The sequence below is a fragment of the Sabethes cyaneus genome, chromosome 3 (assembly GCF_943734655.1).
Source record: "Sabethes cyaneus chromosome 3, idSabCyanKW18_F2, whole genome shotgun sequence".
Classification (NCBI taxonomy): domain Eukaryota; kingdom Metazoa; phylum Arthropoda; class Insecta; order Diptera; family Culicidae; genus Sabethes; species Sabethes cyaneus.
In genome coordinates, this window is record NC_071355.1 from 17570725 (window position 1) to 17592190 (window position 21466).

General features: G+C 38.5%; 1 protein-coding gene across 1 annotated transcript; it reads right to left on the minus strand.

The window, feature by feature from the left end:
• Nucleotides 1-1001: 1001 nt before the first annotated feature.
• On the minus strand, nucleotides 1002-14628 carry LOC128743774 (uncharacterized). Its single transcript, XM_053840436.1, has 2 exons — nucleotides 14481-14628; nucleotides 1002-1489 (listed from the first exon to the last, which is right to left on the minus strand). The coding sequence occupies exons 1-2, from the start codon at nucleotides 14626-14628 to the stop codon at nucleotides 1077-1079; spliced, it is 561 nt and encodes a 186-aa protein (XP_053696411.1). The 3' UTR covers nucleotides 1002-1076.
• Nucleotides 14629-21466: the final 6838 nt, after the last annotated feature.

Below are 21466 nucleotides of genomic sequence, written 5' to 3' on the forward strand. Positions count from 1 at the left end.
TCAAAACTTATTCCACACCAAACTATTCGTAGCACCATCGAAAGCAATGCACCTCTCATAGATTGAGCTGCATTGATTCAGTAATCGAACTTCACACAAAAAAAAATCAATCACCGTAATTAATTTAACGAAGCAATAAAAATGTTCCATAATTTCATCAGTCGAGCCACCACCGAGAGCCAATTGGCCGGTACCGACCGGCGCGCAAGACAAGTGGCCCCAAACACCGGCCGCAGCAAGGCAATAAACAAATAATTGATATTAATGAACAGTTCGCAATGCATGGCCGCTGATGGCGTTTCGTTTAGAGCTATTTACTCATCTCATTGACCGATCCATATAATGGTACACTTGTTGCTGTATGGCTTTTGATTGCGGCGCAAAGTAATTTCAGAATTCAACATTGGGTCACTAGGTGCGTGATTGATACGGTAATTATGGCGAATTCATCATCATCCTTGAAGTGCACTGCTATTACAGTTACGGTTCTCATTAGGCGTAAAAGCAATAGTAGGTCATATATTGTCGAAGGCCCCAGCGGTATTAGCCGGTTTTATTAGGGTAATTTACTCGGCCCCACGTATAAAAGCAATGGACGGAACGGACTGCAGCCTTTTCCGCTGCCCCAAGGATGATGGTTGAGGATTTCGATTTGAAAGAAGAAAAAAAAGCTGTGTTGGATTTTTTTTCGTAAATTTGTCACCGTTAGTTTTTTTTACTTCAACTAGATATGCTTTCTTGTTTGTATTAACGTAATAAATAACATATTAAGATGATTCGACTATGGCTCGCTAAGGACAGATGCTTTTGCATAGGAGTCGCTGAGTCCTATATACAACATAAGTAGAAGCGCGGAAACTGCGGGACGGTTTTGCTGAAACCAAAACGTCCGCAGCTTCGATCAGTATTTTTATTTCTTACAGACTAATAACGAAACGAAACAAGGAATTGAATTTAATCTCGCTCTCTCGCTCGCACATTCGCACCGGATCGGACTTGCAGTAGGCGGCGTCATGCGTATGGCAGCCTGAGTAGTGTCAACAGACAGGATGCCACCAGCCACCGCAGGTTGTTGCCTAGTAGGGACCGGATCCTCCCGACGGAGCTCCGTACTCCTGCTTGGGCGGTCCGTATTCGGGCTTCTTCTCCTTCTGGGTCTTGTACTTGATGAAGTAGACTTCCGGTTTGCTGGGCTTGGTTGGTGGCGGCGTTGGCAGGATGATCTCCTCCGGTTCCTCTGGCTTCTTGTGCAGCACGTAGACCAGCGTCTTCTCTTCGTTCTGGGGTGGCGGTGGGATTATCGGGGCCTTCGGTTGCGGCGGCGTCGGGGCCTTGATGAAGATGATTTTGTAGTGCTTCTGGGGTGCACCGGATTGCACCACCCGCGGGTAGCTCGGTTCCTCCTTCTCCGGCGGCGGTATGTGCACGTAGATGTGCTTCTGGACGATCTGCGTCGCGGGCTGGTAGTTGTAGCCACCACCACCGCCTCCTGGGGGGAAGAGGAAGAGAGAACAGAAGAACGGGATGAGCATGGTTGGTCAAACAAAAAAGTTGGATGGCAACTGAATACTTTTAGCTCAAGCAATGCAATTTCTTGAACTGTCAAAAAAGTGAGGTTATATTTTCTACAGTAAGGCACTTTAACATGATTTCAATTTTTTCTTCGATTCGATTGTTGAATTGACTGTTCGAAAATTTATGTGAAATCTTCTTGCTGAAGCCTTCCCATGTTCCAAGTTCAAAAAAATAAACTCCGGGTTATACCATGAGCAGTATTTTACATTAATTTTCATTAATTGAAAAGACGGGATAAGTGTCCCAGCTATGGGCACCGAAGTGGGCTTGAATCTAGATTTTAAATTAGACTTAACATTAGATGATAGTTTGGATATACATTTGAACCTAGATTTGGACTTAAACTGGGACATGAAACTGGACTTAAATTTGGCCCATGAAACCTAATTGTAAATTAAACAGAAAATTTTCACTCAAATTGAACTCAAAATTGGACTTGATTTTGGACTTTAAATGTGAATTGATGTCCGACATGAAACTGGACAAAAAGCAAAAACTTGGGTATAAACTTCTTTAAGAGTTGATCCTTCTTTATCGACAGACTTCGCAGTAGGTCCAGTCGAGGATCGATTATTATGTTTAATCAGTAAGTTTTAACATAACCTCTCGAAATAGGGAAATTTTTCTCACATATTTTCTTGCCCTGAGCCAACTTTTTGTTCGAGAATCGCTTTACCCTGTTCTAGCCATCATCAAATCCCATACCGCGCCTGAGTTCCTCCGGTCTGGCGAACAATCCTTCATCACCTAAGCGGTTAACTCTCGAACAGCTATGGGTCGTTTTCGCAGGCCAAGCAAAATTCCTATGTTTAATTCGTACGACCACAGGCATGCAGAAGAAGCAATTCAATTAATACTTTGTTTAATATTGCTTTGCCTGCGCGCACCACTGGTGAAACGGGGCCGCGCATTCTTGTAAATGTTTAACTGTTGTATGCCAGTGCTGGCGTACTACTTTGTGACCAACGCGGCTACCTTTAATTTGCCATGAATTGGCCGAGATCTAATCTTCCGGATCCAAGCCAAATTTCTAAATTGGGTTCGGTAGAGGATAGGGTCGCTACAAGAGTTTAAACTGGAGCTGAAATTGCACATTACATGAATGTTACAATAAAATTGAACTCGAAATTGACTTCAATATTGGACTTGAAATTCAACTTAAAATTAATCTTGAAATTTTGCTTGAAACTGCACTTGATATTTGCATGAAACCGGATATGAATTTGGACTTCTTGGAGCTTGACTTCACACTGAACTCTAAGCTGAGCCTTGAACTGATTTTAAAATTACACTCTAAGTTGGGTTTGAAATTGGACTTGAAATCACTGGCGTGCCCAGACCTAAACAAAAGGCGAGGCACCGACCTTTTAAAAGCAAGTTTTGAACGGAAAATTACCAAGTAATCGTAGGATAATGGATCTTTTTTACGTTACTAATTAATTCATTGCAAAAGTTTCGGTCGATTAGGTTAATAACTGCAAAGTTCGGAGCTTCACGATCAGGACTATTTTACATCAAATTTTATAGACAAGACGGGATGTGTGCTGCAGTCTGGGCCCAACCGTGAAATTTAATTTGGATTTGAAATCAAACTTAAAATTAAACGTGAATAAACATTAGATAATTATTGAATTTGAAATCGGACTTGAAGTTTTGTTTAAATTTGGATCAGAATTACTCTAAAAACTGGACCTGATTTGGAAGTCGCAATTTGATTTTGAGTCAAACATAAATTGAAATTAAATTAAACTAGATGTTGAGCTCAAATTGGGCTTAAAACTGGACTTTAAATTGGAGCTGAAATTACAAATAAATTCGATCTGGGATTGGTTTTAAAATGGGACTTTAAATTGGGCTTAAAATTGGACCACAATTGAACTTCAAACTGTACTTAAAATTGGACTTGAAATCGCACTTCAAATTAGTCTTGGTATTGAACTTTAAATCGAAGTTGAAAATGGATTTAAATTAGATGGATGATTAGAATAAGATTAGAAAAGACTTAAAATCGGATATTACATTGGACTTAAAATTAGACTTAAACTGAACTTGAAATCGGAGATGAAATTGGAGTTAAATTAGGCTCTCAATTCGATTTAAAATGAATTATTGGTCATGAAATCGCACTTAAATCGCACTTTGAAAATAACCTAAATTTTAATTGAACGTTAGGCTTGCAATTAAACATGCAATTGGACCGCAATGGAACTTGAAAATGCACTTGATGTTGAACTTAAAATCCGTGGTGAAAAAGAAACGCAAATAAACTAGAAAATGGCCTTAAAACTGGCACCAGAAATTGGACCTGATAGCGGAGATGAAATTGTAACTAAACTAAACTCGGAATTGGACATAAAATGGGACATTAAATTGGACATGAAATCAGACCTAAATTGGACCTTGAACTTGCACTTGAAAGTTGATTGGAAATTAGACTGGGAATCGGACATGAAATTGGGCTGGAAATTGAACTTGAACTAGACTAGAAATTGGCTTTCACATGGGACATTGAAATTGGACTTGAAATTGAACTTGACAATTGACTTGAATTTAAACTCCAAATACTTGAAAATTGACTTAAATTGGATTCGAAATTAACATTTGATTGGAAGTAGAATCTATTTTAACGCAATTAATTTTCTTATCTAGCTACTGCAATGACAGTTCCGGACTTTGTTATAGAAGGTGGGACACCTGCCAGTGTTTAAAATTGGACATGAAATAGGACTGGAAATTGAATTTTTACCTGAATTGGGCTTAAAATTTGATTTGAGACTTTTAAATCGATTTTTAATTTTAATAGTTTATTAATCGCAAAAATGCCGGGCTAATAAATTAAAATATCTTAGTGCTTCTTGGTTACACCTTGAGGAACTATTTCTTTCCATTCCCTTCTGTAAGTGACTGCACTCGTATTTAACACACCATAGGCTGAGTATGAAGATCTGGTCCGAGTTTTCCGATGCATTTCGAAACTTATTTGGCGTACCACAGGGTAGTAACCTTAGACCAACGCTTTTTTTCTATTTTTGTTAATGATAGCAGCATTCCGGCACACTCCAGCACAAAACGGACGCTACGAAATTGAATGAACGGTGGGTCTGACTGCTGTAGAAAACCTGGATCGGTAGAAGCCCTGTCAACGCCAAGAGCTGAAAAAATTTGAAGATTGATGCTCTTGCCGTCAGTCCATCGGAGTGCTTTGATGGCAAAGCCACCGTAAAAATTATTCTGTTACTTTTAGCTACGACAAGGCAAAACATTTGTTACAATGTGTTTATCATACTCGTAATCTTGGGGTCGTCCTTGATTGCGCCACTGTCCTTCCAGATGCATTATAAGCAGGTCCACTATACTAAGCACCTTCGGTTTATTTTTAAAACCGCAAAGAAGTTCCGTGACCCGTACTACCTTCGGTTATTATACTATTGACTGGTATGGTCAATTTTGGAATTCGGTGCCGTGATCTGGTAACCCTATCAACAAATTTGGCTCGGAAGAATTGAAAGAAAACGTACGAATGTTCAAACCACATTCGTAAGGATTTTTTTATTGACTGGCCCGCTACTCTGAGTTTTACTGAACCTACATGCTCGTGAACGAACGATACCTTAGAACTAAGTATTTTCTACACCTACAAAGACTACCGACTATTCGATCCTATCCGTTTCAAAAAGGTTGATAATACAGAGTTCCCACGTGCCATTTGCTTCTGGACTTCAAAGCTGCATATGATACCATTGACCACTAAAGAGCTATGGAAAATCATGGACGAGCACAGCTTCCGCAGGAAGCTGATCAAACTGTCTCAACCTACGGTGGTTGGTACACAGTGCTGTGTTCGGATTTCGTGTGAATTGTCGAGTTCATTCGAACCGCACAGAGAGATTGAAGGTTTGATAAATTTGACTTTGAGCTAGTTGACGAATCTCACTGGTAACGGCGGACAATGCACAGTCAGTGGTTTGAATGCTCAGAATCGTGAACTTTTTTAATAACTCTTTTCATAGTGTTTTTTTTTCAATATGGCGTATTCGGAAGAATTTCTGCACATCAATAGACGCAACGACTGGTGGTTAGTATTAGTCCGGAACTCAAACACAGGTGGTGCTGCAAAATTTAGCTTTCTAATTTGATGATATAGAGCTACAGTACGTTCAAAAAAGTTGTAGATAATCTAATTATGAAGTTTTTTGCTGAAAACATTATTCCTCTAAGTATCACAGTTTTTGAGATATTAAGCGTCTTCCATGACGGACCCCTAAAAATCTGTTTTTTACCTGTAGCTTCAAAACTATGTGATTTAGGGAAGAATAATGTTCTATAAACAATTGCATCTCTTAAAAGCCCACACTTTTGCTGAAGAAACTAAACACGTATCTTCTATAAAGAGCGAGTTAAATTTAGGTAAACATTAGCCATGTTTCATACTGCTAAAGATTAAAAAGTTACAAAAACTGTCAACCGAGATATAATTAAAGCGAAAGTATATTCAAAATTGATCTTAAAGCATGTTAAGTCATTTGTCTCTTTGAGTATCATTTAATTTGCTTTGAGATCTATTGATGGACAGAAATTCTTCCGGAGACGCCATATTGAAAAAAAACACTATGAAAAGAGTTATTAAAAAAGTTCACGATTCTGAGCTTTCAAACTACTGTGCAATGGCACCAGCCGCAGAATCAGCTGAAAGTCATGTTTACTATTGGCTTCACAAGCAATTACGGTCAACTAACAGACTAAGCCCCCACAGGGTACACAGTGTACCCTGTATAAGACGCTACTGAGACCAGTAGTTCTGTACGGACAAGAAACGTGAACAATGCTTGAGGAAAACCATCAGTGAATGCTCGGAGTTTTCGTGAAACGAGTGCTGAGAACGATCTTTGGTGGCCTATAAGCTGGCGAAGGATAAACCAATGAACTCCCACAGCTCTAGGGCAAACCCAGTATTCGAGAGGTGTCTAAAGCTGGAAGGGATCCGCTGAGCCGGCCATGTTGCTAGAATGCCAGACAACCACCCTGCAAAGATGGTGTTTGCTTCGAATCTTATTGAAACAACACGACCAGAGGCGTAGTAAGCAAAATGATTAGACCAACGTGGACCGGGATCTGTACAGAATCGGAAAGTACACGGTCCAAGTCCGAAGAATAGGAGGCCGGTAACCAAAAACCAAGTGAATTGGAGAAATTTTATTCATCAGTGACTAGTGAATAGAAAGAATTAAATAGTGAAAAGTGGCAGGTGAAAGTGATTATTGAAAAGTAAGTAGCGATAAGTGAGTAACGAAAAGTAAGAAGTGAATAGTGAGAAATTAAGAGGGAAAAATGAGTGATAGAACCGAGTAATGATAAGTAAGTAGTAAGAAGTGAGTAGTAATTAATCTTTTATCGGCTGGAAATTAAATCAATGGTGTTTCTGAGAAATGAATGGCGAGAAGTCAGTAGCGTGAAAGGAGTATTAAGAACTGAGTAGTGAGAGGCAAGAAAACCTATTAACTCAGTTTTTTAAAGTCTTCACTACAGAATGTGAAATTAAATATCACGTCGTAAAAAGGATTTAGCGTAAAAAATAGTCTGTACTGAAATTATCAATGCTCATATCAGCATTCCAGACCTTTTGTTGCCTTTCTTATGACTTTTTAACAAATGATATTGAGCCGCATTATCAACATTTTTTCTAGTATCTTTATTTTATTTCATCTTATTTTAGGGATTATGGAGTGTACTTGCAAATTCTAACCCACAGTGGAAATATCGTAAGTATTAGCAAAAGAAAATTCTCTAGCTGTCGGTATGAGTAAAATTCACATTTACACCAACAATAAATTTGTGTTCTTCTCATTGAGAGAAACGAAATTTCTCTGTCATTAGCCTATTGAATACTATTGTTTTATACTGTAGGAGTTTTAAATTTGTACGGTTTTACGCGCAACACTCGAATTTCAAAGAAAGATAAAATTTTTATTATTCACTTTAGGGCAATCAACTAACATTACCCGAGAAGCAAATCCTTCGGTAGTGCATTCGAAATTACGAAATGTCATTTCACTATCAAACTTGTTTCATGATTTGCTCAAGGCCGTGCCTATTTGCTTCGGTAATTTGGCATTTAATTTTGATTGCAATCACATTATACCGTACCTATTTTGCAATATTGTTATCGTAATTGAACTGGCACTTTTTAGCAATACGACTTGTTTATGATCTTGTTTGATGATTGGTTGCTTGCATTTGCTACAAGATGATAATACATTAAATCGGCTTGCAGTATTGTGTTCGCCAGACAATGCAAAGCTCTTTTACACCAAACCGGGCAAATTGTGCAGTAGCACCATATTTTAAAACCCATAAACTTTTATGCTTTCACGAATGTTGCTATAAACCATTACGTTGTGAACTATAACAATGTCCACAGCAGTCATCGATTACCGGTTCGATTATAATGTTCAAAGTTTTTCATTTATTCACAAAAGCCGTACTCTGTTGTTCAAAACCAGCAATGACAACATGCTGCACAATGTATATGATCTATTTGAAGTTCAATACTGAATTACATAGTAAAAAGACATACGAAGGGCATTTCGAATACGGTTTTTTTGTATGCCAGCTGGACATTGGATTCAAAAAACCAAGTTTTAAAGACTTGTCTTTTAATAGCTGGCCCCGATTGCCTACGAATTGTTCATACCCATTAAAGAAGTTGAGCTGGAACATTGTGAGACTTTGCCCCCATTAGGTACTGTATGGTTAATAAAACCAATGACCTTCTTGGAATTGAGTTTCCATACTGAGAAGACGCAACAGCTCGATGGGCAGTTGGGCGATGGGCGCTGAAAGTTTTGAGTTGCAAAAGCGGCAAATGCCTCTTTACCACTGTTTTACCAAACAGCGAATTGCATGCCCAGATGGCTTCGATATGCCCCCGATATCTTCCAGCTTGGGGAAAGTGGAACGTTATACAAACTTAATAAGCGTTGTTTCAATTATCCTCTCTTATCTAAGTTTACGCTCTTTCTCTTCAAACCTTCTCTCCCCTGAGATACTATCAACACTTTTGTTTTATTACTTTCTTCTACCGTTCCCTCCGTCGATTGTAAAAAACGTCATAAAAATTTAATCAAAATTACTTTGAAGTTTTCCGTCACCATGAATTTTGAAAAAACTTTTTCCAAATAATTATTTTTCTTAACTGCTGAGAAAATTAGCTCACATTTTTATAAAATTAAATTTTGTTCTTCAGCAGCCTCCATACTGCCGCTACTCGCATTTTAGTCCCATTTATATAGAAAACTGCATTGGAAATGGGACTGTTATGCGAGTAGCGGCAGCATGGTTGTGCAGCATATGCGCTTTAAATTGTATCGTGCACATTGGTATGATAGGTGGATAAAATTTTGCAATTTTTGAACACTTAATCTCAACCTCAACTGCCAGCAAAATCATTTCAGTCGCTCTCTGTGACATGAAAACCGATTGATAATAACTTTCTTTCTGCAACACACTTTGCTTTGATGAATTTTCGCTTGCGAGCTAAAAAAAAATACTAGAATATGGCCTCGCATAAATAACATGATTTGCTTCATATTAGCAGCAATAAAACTGACTGGTCGGGGTGTTACCGATTTAATAGCTCTAGAAAACTAACAAATTTATTGCAGTATAACTAGCTTTAATGTATTGCTACACTCCACGCATGGTAAGTTTAAAAGAGATGTGGCGCACCCAACTAGTTTTATCGTGGTAATAAAAGCAACCACAATGAATTTGCTTTATTAACCGTTTAATTGTGGTTTTGTAGCTAGCTATAACTAGTTCTTGACTTGTATCATCTTGGTATTGTGCAATACCATGATAAAACCAAAGATAATGATTAATACTGCTATAAAACCTTCACAAAATTCAATTAAATCCAAGTGGTTTTAGAATTGTTACTTGGTAAGTGATCTAACTCTTTGAATTAAATGTTTGAACATAAAAAAATCTTTTTATCACAATTTGTTTAATATTTGGTAATCATCATCTTTTCATGAAATTATTTAACTTTTTAATATTAATTAATAAAATTATTCAATAATCTATCGTTACATTAAGTTGATCACCGCATTTCAAATTGTTTGCTTTTTGTGATCGACGGTTTTCGGCGAAAATAACTAGCAATTTCAGTGCCCATTTGTCCGTACGTTTCGAGTTACTTACTGGCTTTCACTCATCATCTTCGCAAAATTTTGCGACTTTACACTATACACTACACTATATACTAAAGAGAAGGAGTGTATAGCGTAAAGTCGTAAAATTTTGTCCGCAGATGATGAGTGAAAGCCAGTAAGTAACTCGAAACGTACGGACAAACTGGCACTTGAATTGATATTTACTTGAATTGATATTGATTGTCACAAATTAAACTGTGTTGTACATAAATCCTGAGTCTCGGATGATCTTTATCACAATCTCGAGTTTTGCAAGTTTCTGAGGAGTTGATGGGTGTTTTAGTATACAAATTTTCCGCACAGTAAAGTAGGAAACAACTCCCCCCATTGCTGAGCCTGATAAAATAAAGCGGATTTAAATATTCGCCATTATTACAAACCATTTCGCGGAATATAGAGTTTCGCAGAATACCATTTCGCGAAAAACCTTACGCGGGATGTACCATTTCACGGAAAATCTTTTCGTAGAAATTAGCATTTCGCAGGGTGACCCAACTGAAGGAAAGTAATAGAGGTCAGTAGATCTAGGAAAATAAATAAACCTACATAGAGGTGATGTCTACGGGGGGCTGCATACCCCCCGGAGTCATAATTCCCCTTCTAAAGAAGGGAGGGGTCTCAATTCGTCTCAATAGAAAAAAATCTTGCCTCCAAAAACACTCACATGCCAAATTTTGTTCCATTTGCTTGATTAGTTCTCGAGTTATGCAGAAATTTGAGTTTCATTTGTATGGGAGCCCCTCCTCTTAGTGGGGGAGGAGAATCTAACCATCATAAGAACCTTCCCTGTCCACAAAAACCTCTACATGCAATTTTCACGCCGATTGGTTCAGTAGTTTTCGATTCTATAAGGAACATCCCGACAGACAGACAGACAGACAGAAATCCATTTTTATAGGTTTAGATTTGCATAACTCATTAAATATTCGTCCTAGCGACAAACAGTCTTAAGAGAAAATGAGTATTTTGACATATCGAAAAACTTTGTAGAACTCTCAAAAGCAATGAAAAAATCGTTTACAAAGTTATCGATCATTATTGATTTTAAGTCCTCTTTTTTCACAATCCGTTATATACCGCAACCGCAAGAGATAGATATTCACTATATTTGGCAAAGTTGCTTATTTTAGTGTATTCTACAACTTTTAAGAAGATTTTTTTGAAGTAAAACAAAAGTTTGTAACCTCAAGTGGATTCACGGTCACCTTCATAGTGTAGAAAAATGCTCTATATTTTATCAATAAACTTCGCCAATGACGCCATCCTTGAAAAGCCCAATTGCTAATGTTTGCTCATTTGCGATTTTGGACCATTGTGTAGCGTATTGAATTACCAACGGCACATCGTTATCTGTTGATCTTTTTGACCCGCTTTAATTGATGCCGGAATTTGCGTCTCGCATATTCAATAAAATAGCTCCTGGCAGGATCGCCATTTATGGGTTTCGAATATTACTTGAATTACTTGTTGACGCTGCGCGACTTACTTCGCTGACTATCGGTAGAGGAAAGATGTCGACCCTGTTTGCTATGCTATGCTATGAATGTTGACTTTTGATCAACTAGGCTTGTTACTATAGTTATGATCGAGCCTATTTGATTGATCAAACTTTGTCAAATATCAAATTTTGACAAGATTTAATTCTAAATTCACGTTTTATATTAAATATTGCGTAAGCGTGCTACCTTGCCCTAAGAATATACCATGATTTATAGTGCGAAAATGAACGTTTGTTTTACGAATTCTCTTGTTGTTTTCAACCACGAAGTAGATTCGTAAAATCAAATGTTTCGTATATATAAACGAGGGTGCATTTGGTCGAATCAATGTATTCTAAACAAGATTCGTGCATTATACGAATGGTATCAGTGCTCATGACAAAAGTAGTATAATATCGACACCTATCGGAAATAGCAAAATTTCCTTTTTCTCCGAAAACAAAGCTAACACGATCGGGAATCGAAGTTGAGCTCCTATGTCATATTATCGTAAAAACAGCTGATGACGCAGTCAACACCGAACTACGACGACTGCATGTTATGCAGGTCATAATTGCAGAAGTATGTTTTGTTTTACATACAATCTTTGCAATCCGATCTCTTCGTAACCGATCTCAGACATCAAACCGTGCATGAAATGCGATCTGGTGCGAAATGTGCTACGAATGTGCTCTCGTACAAAATACGGCCCATTCGTAATAACAACTTTTGTGGTAGAAATAAGCCTATGAATGCTTTTAAATGGCACGATTTTTTTTATCAGATGCGAATATAGTTTTACGAAGATTTTTTGGACACGAAATTATGTTCTCACCATATGAATTCTGTTTTCATTAAAAGGGGCATGATCTTATTGGTGTACTAGAACTTTTTGGTGTGATAATCACGGGGTTTCGCGTTTTAAGCATCAAAATTCTTAGCTTTTCATAATGCTACAGACAACAAACTTCACTACTAACACAGTTCTTGTTACAAAGTAGTTGTGGCGACCGATATATGACTATTTTTGGTTATATATAAGTTGAGGCAACTAGAAGTGCTAAAATTGCGCTGCTTAGGTTTTTTATACTATTTTATCTCCACTAAGAATAACCACGTAGTAAAAATATACGGATTTGGTACATCATTTATTTGAAATTGTGGTACTCTTTTGTATTTTTTTTTTACTTTTTATATTATGCGAACAAGTGTCACACTGTACCAAACTCAATCCTTTTTTCAGAACGACGTAAAATCAAAATCAGGGCCGGTACTTCCCTTAAGCAAAACAAGCAGTTGCTTGGAGCGCCACTTTGAGGGGGCGCCATTGCGGTTACATTAGAATAAACTGGAGCATTAAATAAACAAGTGGTTAATATAAAACCTCACTTCTTCTTCTTTAGCAGCATAGAGCCGGAATGGCTTGAAGAGAATAAATTTCATTGCAAAGTCGTCCGGCATTCTTGCGACGTGGCCAGTCCACCATACTTATCTATCTTTAAGTAGTGCCTGCAGTTCATGGTTCATACGCCTACACTATTCTTTGCTTTCCGTTTGCACTCTGCCAAAAAAATTAATGTTGCAGTGCTACAAAATTACAACCTTGATTATTCTCTTGATAACCTATTTGCAACAAAACTTAACAATTAAAACAGTCAGATAAACTTGGTGGTAAAGTCTTATTGACGCTATTAAATTTAGACAATTTTCGGAGATTTTTGAATCTCTTCAAAATCAGTATCCAGCAGATTCATCTTTCGATTAAGCTGCATGATGATATGAGGACGAAGTTTCTGAAGCAACAGAAATTCTGAACTTTTTTGTTTTTGAAGATTTATCATTCTGATAATGGGTTTTAAGAAACCGTCAATTGGTCGGTGTTAAATCAGACAGGACCAAGTTGCAAAATTTAAAAAATGGGTTCGAAAAACAGTCAAAGATTTCCTTTTTACTCTGATCAGATTACATAAATGTTGTCCGCTGCTGAAAAATAAAACTTTTTTTTTGTAAAGCAGATGACGAACCGATTCTACTCTGAAATTTAAAGTAGAAGGCTTTAACTCTGACACCAATTTTATTGAAACATTTTTGAAATTGTAAGATGTACTTCTGATTTTTATAAGAGAGATTTAGCAGCCAGCTGTTAGAGTATAGGACAATTCCGGGGCTAGTGCTACAATCCTATTGATTCTTATAGCCTCTCCCAGCAGAAATTTGAACATACGACGACTGGTTTATTAGACCAACATCGTACCATTGAGCTAACTTGGCAGTTTGACAATGTTATAAATGCAATATCTATCCGAATAAATCTCCTTTATTCTTACGACTAAATGCTAGGGGCGCCATTTTGAAGATCTGCGTGTAGCGACAAATTGGCTAGCGCCGGCCTTGAAAATACACAATTCACGTCAAATATCACGAAAGCGTGTTACCTTGGCAACGCTTGATGTTTGTTTACCATAATAATCGAACATGTTAGTGATTCGTGGTGATTCCTAAAGTTTGATTCAAGTCCCCAGAATCATAAAAATGTTTGTTCTAAAAATCAATTCCGGTGTCAAATCCACTGTAGGTACTAATTTAGTACAATCTTTTCGAAATAATTCATCTGTTTAATTGCGAATAGCTGGTAAAACATTAAGGTGAAGTTAGTCGTCATCGATTCTGCCAATTTCAAAAGCAGTTTTTTTGTTTGAAACAAAAATTCTGTTCATGAAAATATATTCGCTGTGTTCAGATTGGCACGAAGAATGTAGTGAATACATTTTTATAAACAGAACCCCGCTTTTGGGCCCAAAATTGCTTCCAAAAGTGGGCTAAATAATTTCCCGTTAAACCTTTTGTAGCCTGAACAAAAACTTTTTTAGGAAAAAAAGTTAGTTCATATTTAGTTTTTAAATATCAGTTATTAATATTTCCAATTTCTGATTATAATACTACATCATCATTGTTCTTTAGGTTCTCAAAAAACCAATTTTCAACCACTTTTCGTACGCGGAAATTCTCCAACACTAAATTTTTCACTTTCTCAAAATGCCAATATAGATTTTTTAATCGTTTTCAACGTATCGTATCTCTCAACGTACACAAAACTCTTCCTATTTCTTGGATCCCAGATTTTCCACGGACACATTCAACAATCTTTAGAACAGACTGTAGAACTGTTCCAGTATTTTTTTCCAGTTTCTTTTTTCTCACACCAAACAACACGCACCTTGAGATTGACTAGCAGAATACGATCCGAGATCTCCGGCGGAGCTGAACGACGGTGGCGAGTAGGACGGATAACCGCCGCCGGCTGGGGGTTCGGGACGAGCCGATACGGCCACCGCTAGCACACTTAACACTACAAACACTTTCATTCTCCTTTCTCGTGTCCGATTTGAGTTGAACCACAAGAACAATTCCAAAGGTTCTGCTGCTTCGGCCGTCTGCTGCTGCTGCTGCTGCTGTCTGCTGCCGCTTGCACTGCTGCTGTGTACTTGGCTGGAACAATGCACAATTAAGACTGTTGCTCATTTTTGGATTGCAAATGATATTTATACACCGTTCAAATGATCATTGCTGATGCTCTTGGGGTTGATTTGGGGTCCATCGGCGGTCTCCAAGCGCGAGCCATCGCGTACAGCAAGCAGGGATCATACCCACTCACCGCGATCGCATTGCCGGACACCCTCCGTCTCCGCGTCGAACCTGCGAGCGAGCGAGCGAGCGAAAACCGAAGATGCTACCCAGACTGCACCACCATCCAACGAACCAACGAACGGCAGCAGCAGCAGCAGCGCTGCACCAAACCGACAGGCAAACGGCGACAGCGACAGCTAGGTAGCATCATCATCATCAACATCATCATTCTCATCTCATCATCGGCATCATTGTGATCACGATCAATGCATCATCAACGGTAACATTAGTGCGCACAGGGCGAAGATCGGGTTGTTGCGGCGCGAGAAAATTCGTAGCAAAACCACCCATCCTCCCTCGGTGGCCCCACGGCAGCATAAGTCGACGACGTACACCGTGACGACGGGACGGATCGCTTCATTCAAGCCGCAGAGCGGCGGGTGCTCCGCTCCGGCCATGCAAATAAACAAATTTAGCATTAATTCGGTACTTTTACTATCGACGCAAGCAGTCGACTAGGGTAGACCGTTCGATAGTGGACTCAACCTGCAGTAATCCGTAAACCTAAGCAAAGCAGCAGTTAACAATCGACCAGTTCACCACGAAAAGCGCGGAAAGAGCGAGAAATCAAGTTGTTTTTTTATTGCACCGCGCCGCCAGTCGCATGCAATGCGGTTTTTCTCGATCCACAAAGCGGAACATAAGCACGAATAACACAATTTTTGCGGTAGTTAACCAGAAGTGCAGGTGACAAGTACACGTAACAGTCGCCCACCCACCGTACCGGCAGCTTCCATACTCTGTGCCTGCGCTTCAGTGTCACCGACGACACGTCGTCGGTTGAAGAATTCTGCAGTTGAATTACGATTATTGAAAATGGCAATCTGGGCAAGACCTTCTGGCTGGTTGGCTGGTTGGCTGGTCGAGCCTTTCCATCGAATCAAGTGCCCCGGATACAGGCATAACGAGGTAACCTTCAAAAGTCATGTGAGACGAAATTGGGTATAATATATATGGAAGGTGACCAAATTAAATGACCATTTTAAACTGGTGCTGCTTGAAAGCCACCGTAACCGTAACCGACGAAATGTTTTCGCATTCGTTCTGCATGTTGTTACGATCGAGGTTGAGATGGTAGACTTACCATCACTAGCGTGCCCTTTTTAATCTATACCTATAAAGAAGGATTTCTGTCTGTCTGTCTGTCTGTCTGTCTGTCTGTCTGTCTGTCTGTCTGTCTGTCCTGTGTTCCTTATAGAATCAAAAACTACTGAACCAATCGGCGTGAAAATTTGCATGTAGAGGTTTTTGGGGCCAGGAAAGGTTTTAGTGATGGTTAGAGACCCCTCCCCCCACTAAGAAGGGGGGCTCCCATACAAATGAAACACAAATTTCTGCATAACTCGAGAACTAATCAAGCAAATAGAACCAAATTTGGCATGTGGGTGTTTTCGGTGACAAGAATTTATTCTAGGGTAATTTGAGACCCCTCCCCTCTTTATAAGGGGAATTATAACTCCTCTCCCCTTTAAGAGGGGGGGTTTCCATACAAATTTCCTCATAACTCGAGAACTAATCAAGCAAATGGAACCAAATTTGGCATGTGAAGGTTTTCGAGGGCAAGAAAATTTTCTATGTTGAATTAGGACCCCTCCTCACTTTAAGAGGGGGGGCTCCTGTACAAATGAAATACCAATTTCCTCATAACTCGAGAACTAATCAAGCAAATGGAACCAAATTTGGCATGTGTGTGTTTTTGAAGACAAAATTTTTTTCTATGATGAACTGGGACCCCTCCCCACTTTAAGAGGGGGGGGGGGCTCCTATACAAACGAAATACAAATTTCCTTATAACTCGAGAGCTAATCCAGCAAATGGAACCAAATTTGGCATGTAGGTGTTTTTGGAGGCAAGAATGTTTTTTATGATGAATAAGAACCTCTCCCCACTTTAGGAGGGGGGGCTCCTATACAAATGAAATACAAATTTCCTCATAACTCGAGAACTAATCAAGCAAATAGAACCAAATTTGGCATGTGGGTGTTTTTGGTGACAAGAATTTATTCTATGGTAAATTGAGACCCCTCCCTCTTTATAAGGGGAATTGTAACTCCTCTCCCCTTTAAGAGGGGGGGCTTCCATACAAATTTCCTCATAACTCGAGAACTAATCAAGCAAATGGAGCCAACTTTGGCATGTGAAGGTTTTCGAGGGCAAGAAAATTTTCTACGGTGAATTAGGACCCCTCCCCACTCTAAGAGGGGGGGCTCCTGTACAAATGAAATACAAATTTCCTCATAACTCGAGAACTAATCAAGCAAATGCAACCAAATTTGGCATGTGAAGGTTTTCGAGAGCAAGAAAATTTTCTATGGTGAATTAGGACCCCTCCCCACTTTAGGAGGAGGGGCTCCTGTACAAATGAAATACAAATTTCCTCATAACTCGAGAACTAATCAAGCGAATTGAACCAAATTTGGCATGTGTGTGTTTTTGGAGACAATTTTTTTTTCAATGATGAATTGGGACCCCTCCCCACTTTAGGAGGGGGGGTCCTATACAAACGAAATACAAATTTCCTCATAACTCGAGAACTAATCCAGCAAATGGAACCAAATTTGGCGTGTAGGTGTTTTTGGAGGCAAGAATTTTTTCTGTGATGAATTAGGACCTCTTCCCACATTAGGAGGGGGGGCTCCAATACAAATGAAATACAAATTGCCCCATAACTCGAGAACTAATCAAGCAAATAGAATCAAATTCGGCATGTGGAGGTTTTTGGAGGCAAAAATATTTTCTACGGTGCATTTGGATCCTTCCACACTTCAAGAGGGGGGGCTTCTACACAAATGAAATACAAATTTCCTCATAATTCGAGAACTAATCAAGCAAATGGAACCATATTTGGCATGTGGGTGTTTTTGGAGGCAACCGTTTTTCCCATGATGAATTAGGACTTCTTACCTTTTTAGGAGGGGGGGGGGGGCTCCCATTCAAACGAGATACAAATTTGCTCATAACTTTAGAACTAATCAAGCAAATGGAACCAAATTTGGCATGTGAGAGTTTTAGATGGCAGAATTTTTTTTCTGTGGTGTATTACGACCCCTTTCCCTTTTAAGAGGGTGGGCTCCCATACAAATGAAATGCAAATTTCCTTATAATTTGAGTACTAATCAAGCAAATGGAACCAAATTTAGCATGTAGGAGATTTTTGATTCTTGAATTTATTTTATGATAGTTAGAGACCTCTCACCCCTGTGGTAGGGGGATATGGACTCTCATACAAATAAAACAGAATCCAACTCGAGAAATTCGAGACTCTTCCATAAAACATTAATCAATAACAAGACCACAAAAACTATCTATAGTAACACTAGATCATTCAGGACGAGCCGGTCGCGAGTGTTGCCGGTGACTCGCCGTCGGAAGCGCCGCCCACTGGGGGGCTTGCAAAACTCGAGAAGTGACAAAGATCATCCGAGATTCATGATTTATGTACAACACAGGTTAATTTGTGGCAATACGAAGTTTGTCGGGTCAGCTAGTATTAACTATAAAACAAAATAATTTCTGTAACTCAGAAGTCCGCAGTTTTTAATTTGATCTGACTCATAAAAAAGATATAAAAAAAGAAAATAGAGGAGTAGAAGAAAACGGGAGACAAAATTAAAAACTAAGAGGAGATTGGACAGAAAATTAGGGTGAACAAAAGAGAAAAGAAGAAAAACGAGAGAAAAGACAGAAAAACGATAGAGAAAACGTGGAAAACGAGAAAGATAATAAGGACACACTGGACAGGAAAAGAAAAAAACGGAACAAAGAAGGGAAAACCTGGATAGCAAAAGATGGAAAGAAAAGGAGAAAATACGGAAGCATGAAAATCGAGAAACGAGTGTATGTAACATATGCCCATTTGCGACCATTTGAGAGTTTTACGCTGTATTGGGACTATCTGACCCTAGATAGCAGATTTGGCTTCCATTGATCTAGTTATTGGATTCTATTGTGATTTAAGGTGAAGGTCGTCAAAGGTCAGCTGCTTTTTTACTGCTTTCAGTACTTGTTTCCACAATCATTTTGTTTATGCTGAGTTGCTAGTCCTAGTAGGTAATAATCTGTTATGAACAATTATGAAACGTAAAATCGCGTATCCATTTTTACTGTTGAACTAGATCCGACAGTAATTCTATCACATAAAATGTTGTTTACGGGAAATTTTACAATAAGAGAATTTTATAAATATATTTTCGACACTTTACGACCGTTAATTCAATAGCGAAAATTATTGGTTAATTTCATGCTCAACGTAAATATGGCATCACTTCCGTTTCCTTGGTAACGTATCAACAACGACGGTCGCGGATTCGGAATTGCCATCGAGTCGAAGTAAAAATTTTCATATCAATTCAAGTGAACAGTTTGGGCAAAATCATTATAATATCTTACCAGATAACTGTTCGGGTGGTAAATTCAAGTTTTCTGTGTTTCAAGTTAAGTTTCACGAGTGGCCGAAAAAATCGACGGCGAAAAAGCGAAAATATAGTGATGAATTTTAATTGGGCAGAAATCTCAGTATTTAGTGTAAGTTATGCCCCAAAAAGTAATAGAACCTATAGAATGCAATGTTTAGTGCTTCGAGTTGCAAGATCTGATTACGGCTAGCAGGTTAGTCGAACTAATTTTATTTTTTTGGGATGGTTTCCCGAGTCAATGGGAGCATGTTAATACACTGAAGAAGGGAAGGGAAGGCTGATATTCGGTGCCACACTGACTGCCATAAATGGACTCTGACGACTTTGATTAATCTAGTTTTTAAATTCTGGCATAATTTGATGTGTCGCATGATAAGTATTTATTCCTGTTCGATACTGGCCATTTCCCACAGCGATAACTCAATCCGGAACATTTCCGGTTAGTCCCAATCAGGGCTGTCTAGCATCACCGTCAAAACACCATAGTCAGCGACGAAAACCAAAGTACTGCCGTCTCCATCAACGACAAAAAACCGACTGACTATTTCTGGAGAAAAATAGTCACCTTCTATCAAAGCAGTGACGAAAAATATTTTGACCGTACTTTCTCTTGATAAGTCGGTTAGTCGGCCGTCAATGATCAAAACCTGCATAATTTAGTCAATGTGCCGCGTAGAAAAATAATCTATTGTCGGACAATTTTTTGCCTGCGATTATATTTAGTAAATATGTATATTTTTAGTATGGGGTGATAACCCTTGCAATATATACTTTTTTAGAATGCGGGTGACGACTAGAAGTCGAAAATCGATATTTAACGCCATTTTGAAGTCCAATATGGCGGACTATTATTTAGCATTTTGCATTAAAACCCTTGCAATATATACTTTTTTGGAATGCGGTTGACGGCTAGAAGTCGAAAATCGATGTTTGACGCCATTTTGAAATCCAAGATGGCGGACTATTGATTAGCATTTTGCATGAAAACCCTTGCTATATATACTTTTTTGGAATGCGGTTGACTATTGATTAGCATTTTGCATGAAAACCCTTGCTATATATACTTTTTTGGAATGCGGTTGACGGCTAGGAGTCGAAAATCGATGTTTGACGCCATTTTGAATTCCAAGATGGCGGACTATTGATTAGCATTTTGCATGAAAACCCTTACAATATATGCTTTTTTAGAATGCGGTTGACGGTTACAAGTCGAAAATTAAAAAAGAAGAAAACATATCCAATTTAATTCTACTATGTATATTTTATTCACGACAGATACGTATTTCGCCTACGACTTGCAGGCTTCCTCAGTGTCTGTTTTCGAACTTTATACGAAAACTTTTTCGTCATTTAAAGTATGTATGCGGAAATTGACTGATATTTAAGCATACCCAGGTAACCAATAAGCATTTGCAATGCAATTTAAAAGCAAGCTGATAAGCATTTAAGTTGCTTTAAATGCTACTTAAATGCTATTTTGGCAAAATATGCGGCTACTTTACTGCTAGCCCTCTTATAGTGCTGACAATGCTTTTTTGCAGCTAGTTACCAACAAGAAGAATTTAAATAGAATTGTGCATGCCAATTTACAACAGTTATGCAGTCAAAAAGCTGAAAAACAACAACCTGCAGTATAAAACGCCAGGGATGCTAATAAATGACTGATCTACTGCTTATTTTAATGCTTATTGGTTACCTGGGTATTTTTGGAAGTAAAATATTTTGTGTTGCCAACAACGGATACTTTTATTGCCAAAATCGAATCATGGCAAATTCGAAATCCTACTGTATATACTTTTTTAGAATCCGAGTGATAGCTAGAAGTGGAAAATCGATGTTTGACTCGACTCGACTGCTCGACTCGATTATTCGACTCGACTGGACTGTTCGATTCAACTACTCGACACGACTGCTAGACTAAACTGCTCTGAAGTTTTTGGAGCGTCTTAGTAGAAGTCGTAGGCGAAATACGTATCTGTCATTGAATAAAATACACATAGTAGAATTAAATTGGATAAGTTTTCTTATTTTTTATTTTTAGGTAAACTGCTCTATTTAACTACTCGGCTTGACTAGTCGATTTAATTAGGAAATCACCAAG

What these genes read in the sequence shown, in the direction of transcription:
- LOC128743774 (XM_053840436.1), bottom strand. Translation starts at nt 14,628, where the DNA reads ATGAAAGTGTTTGTAGTGTTAAGTGTGCTAGCGGTGGCCGTATCGGCT. An exon ending in TTCTGCTAGTCAATCTCAAG is followed by an intron (nt 1,490 to 14,480) that starts GTGCGTGTTGTT and finishes TCTTCCCCCCAG; the next exon opens with GAGGCGGTGGTGGTGGCTAC.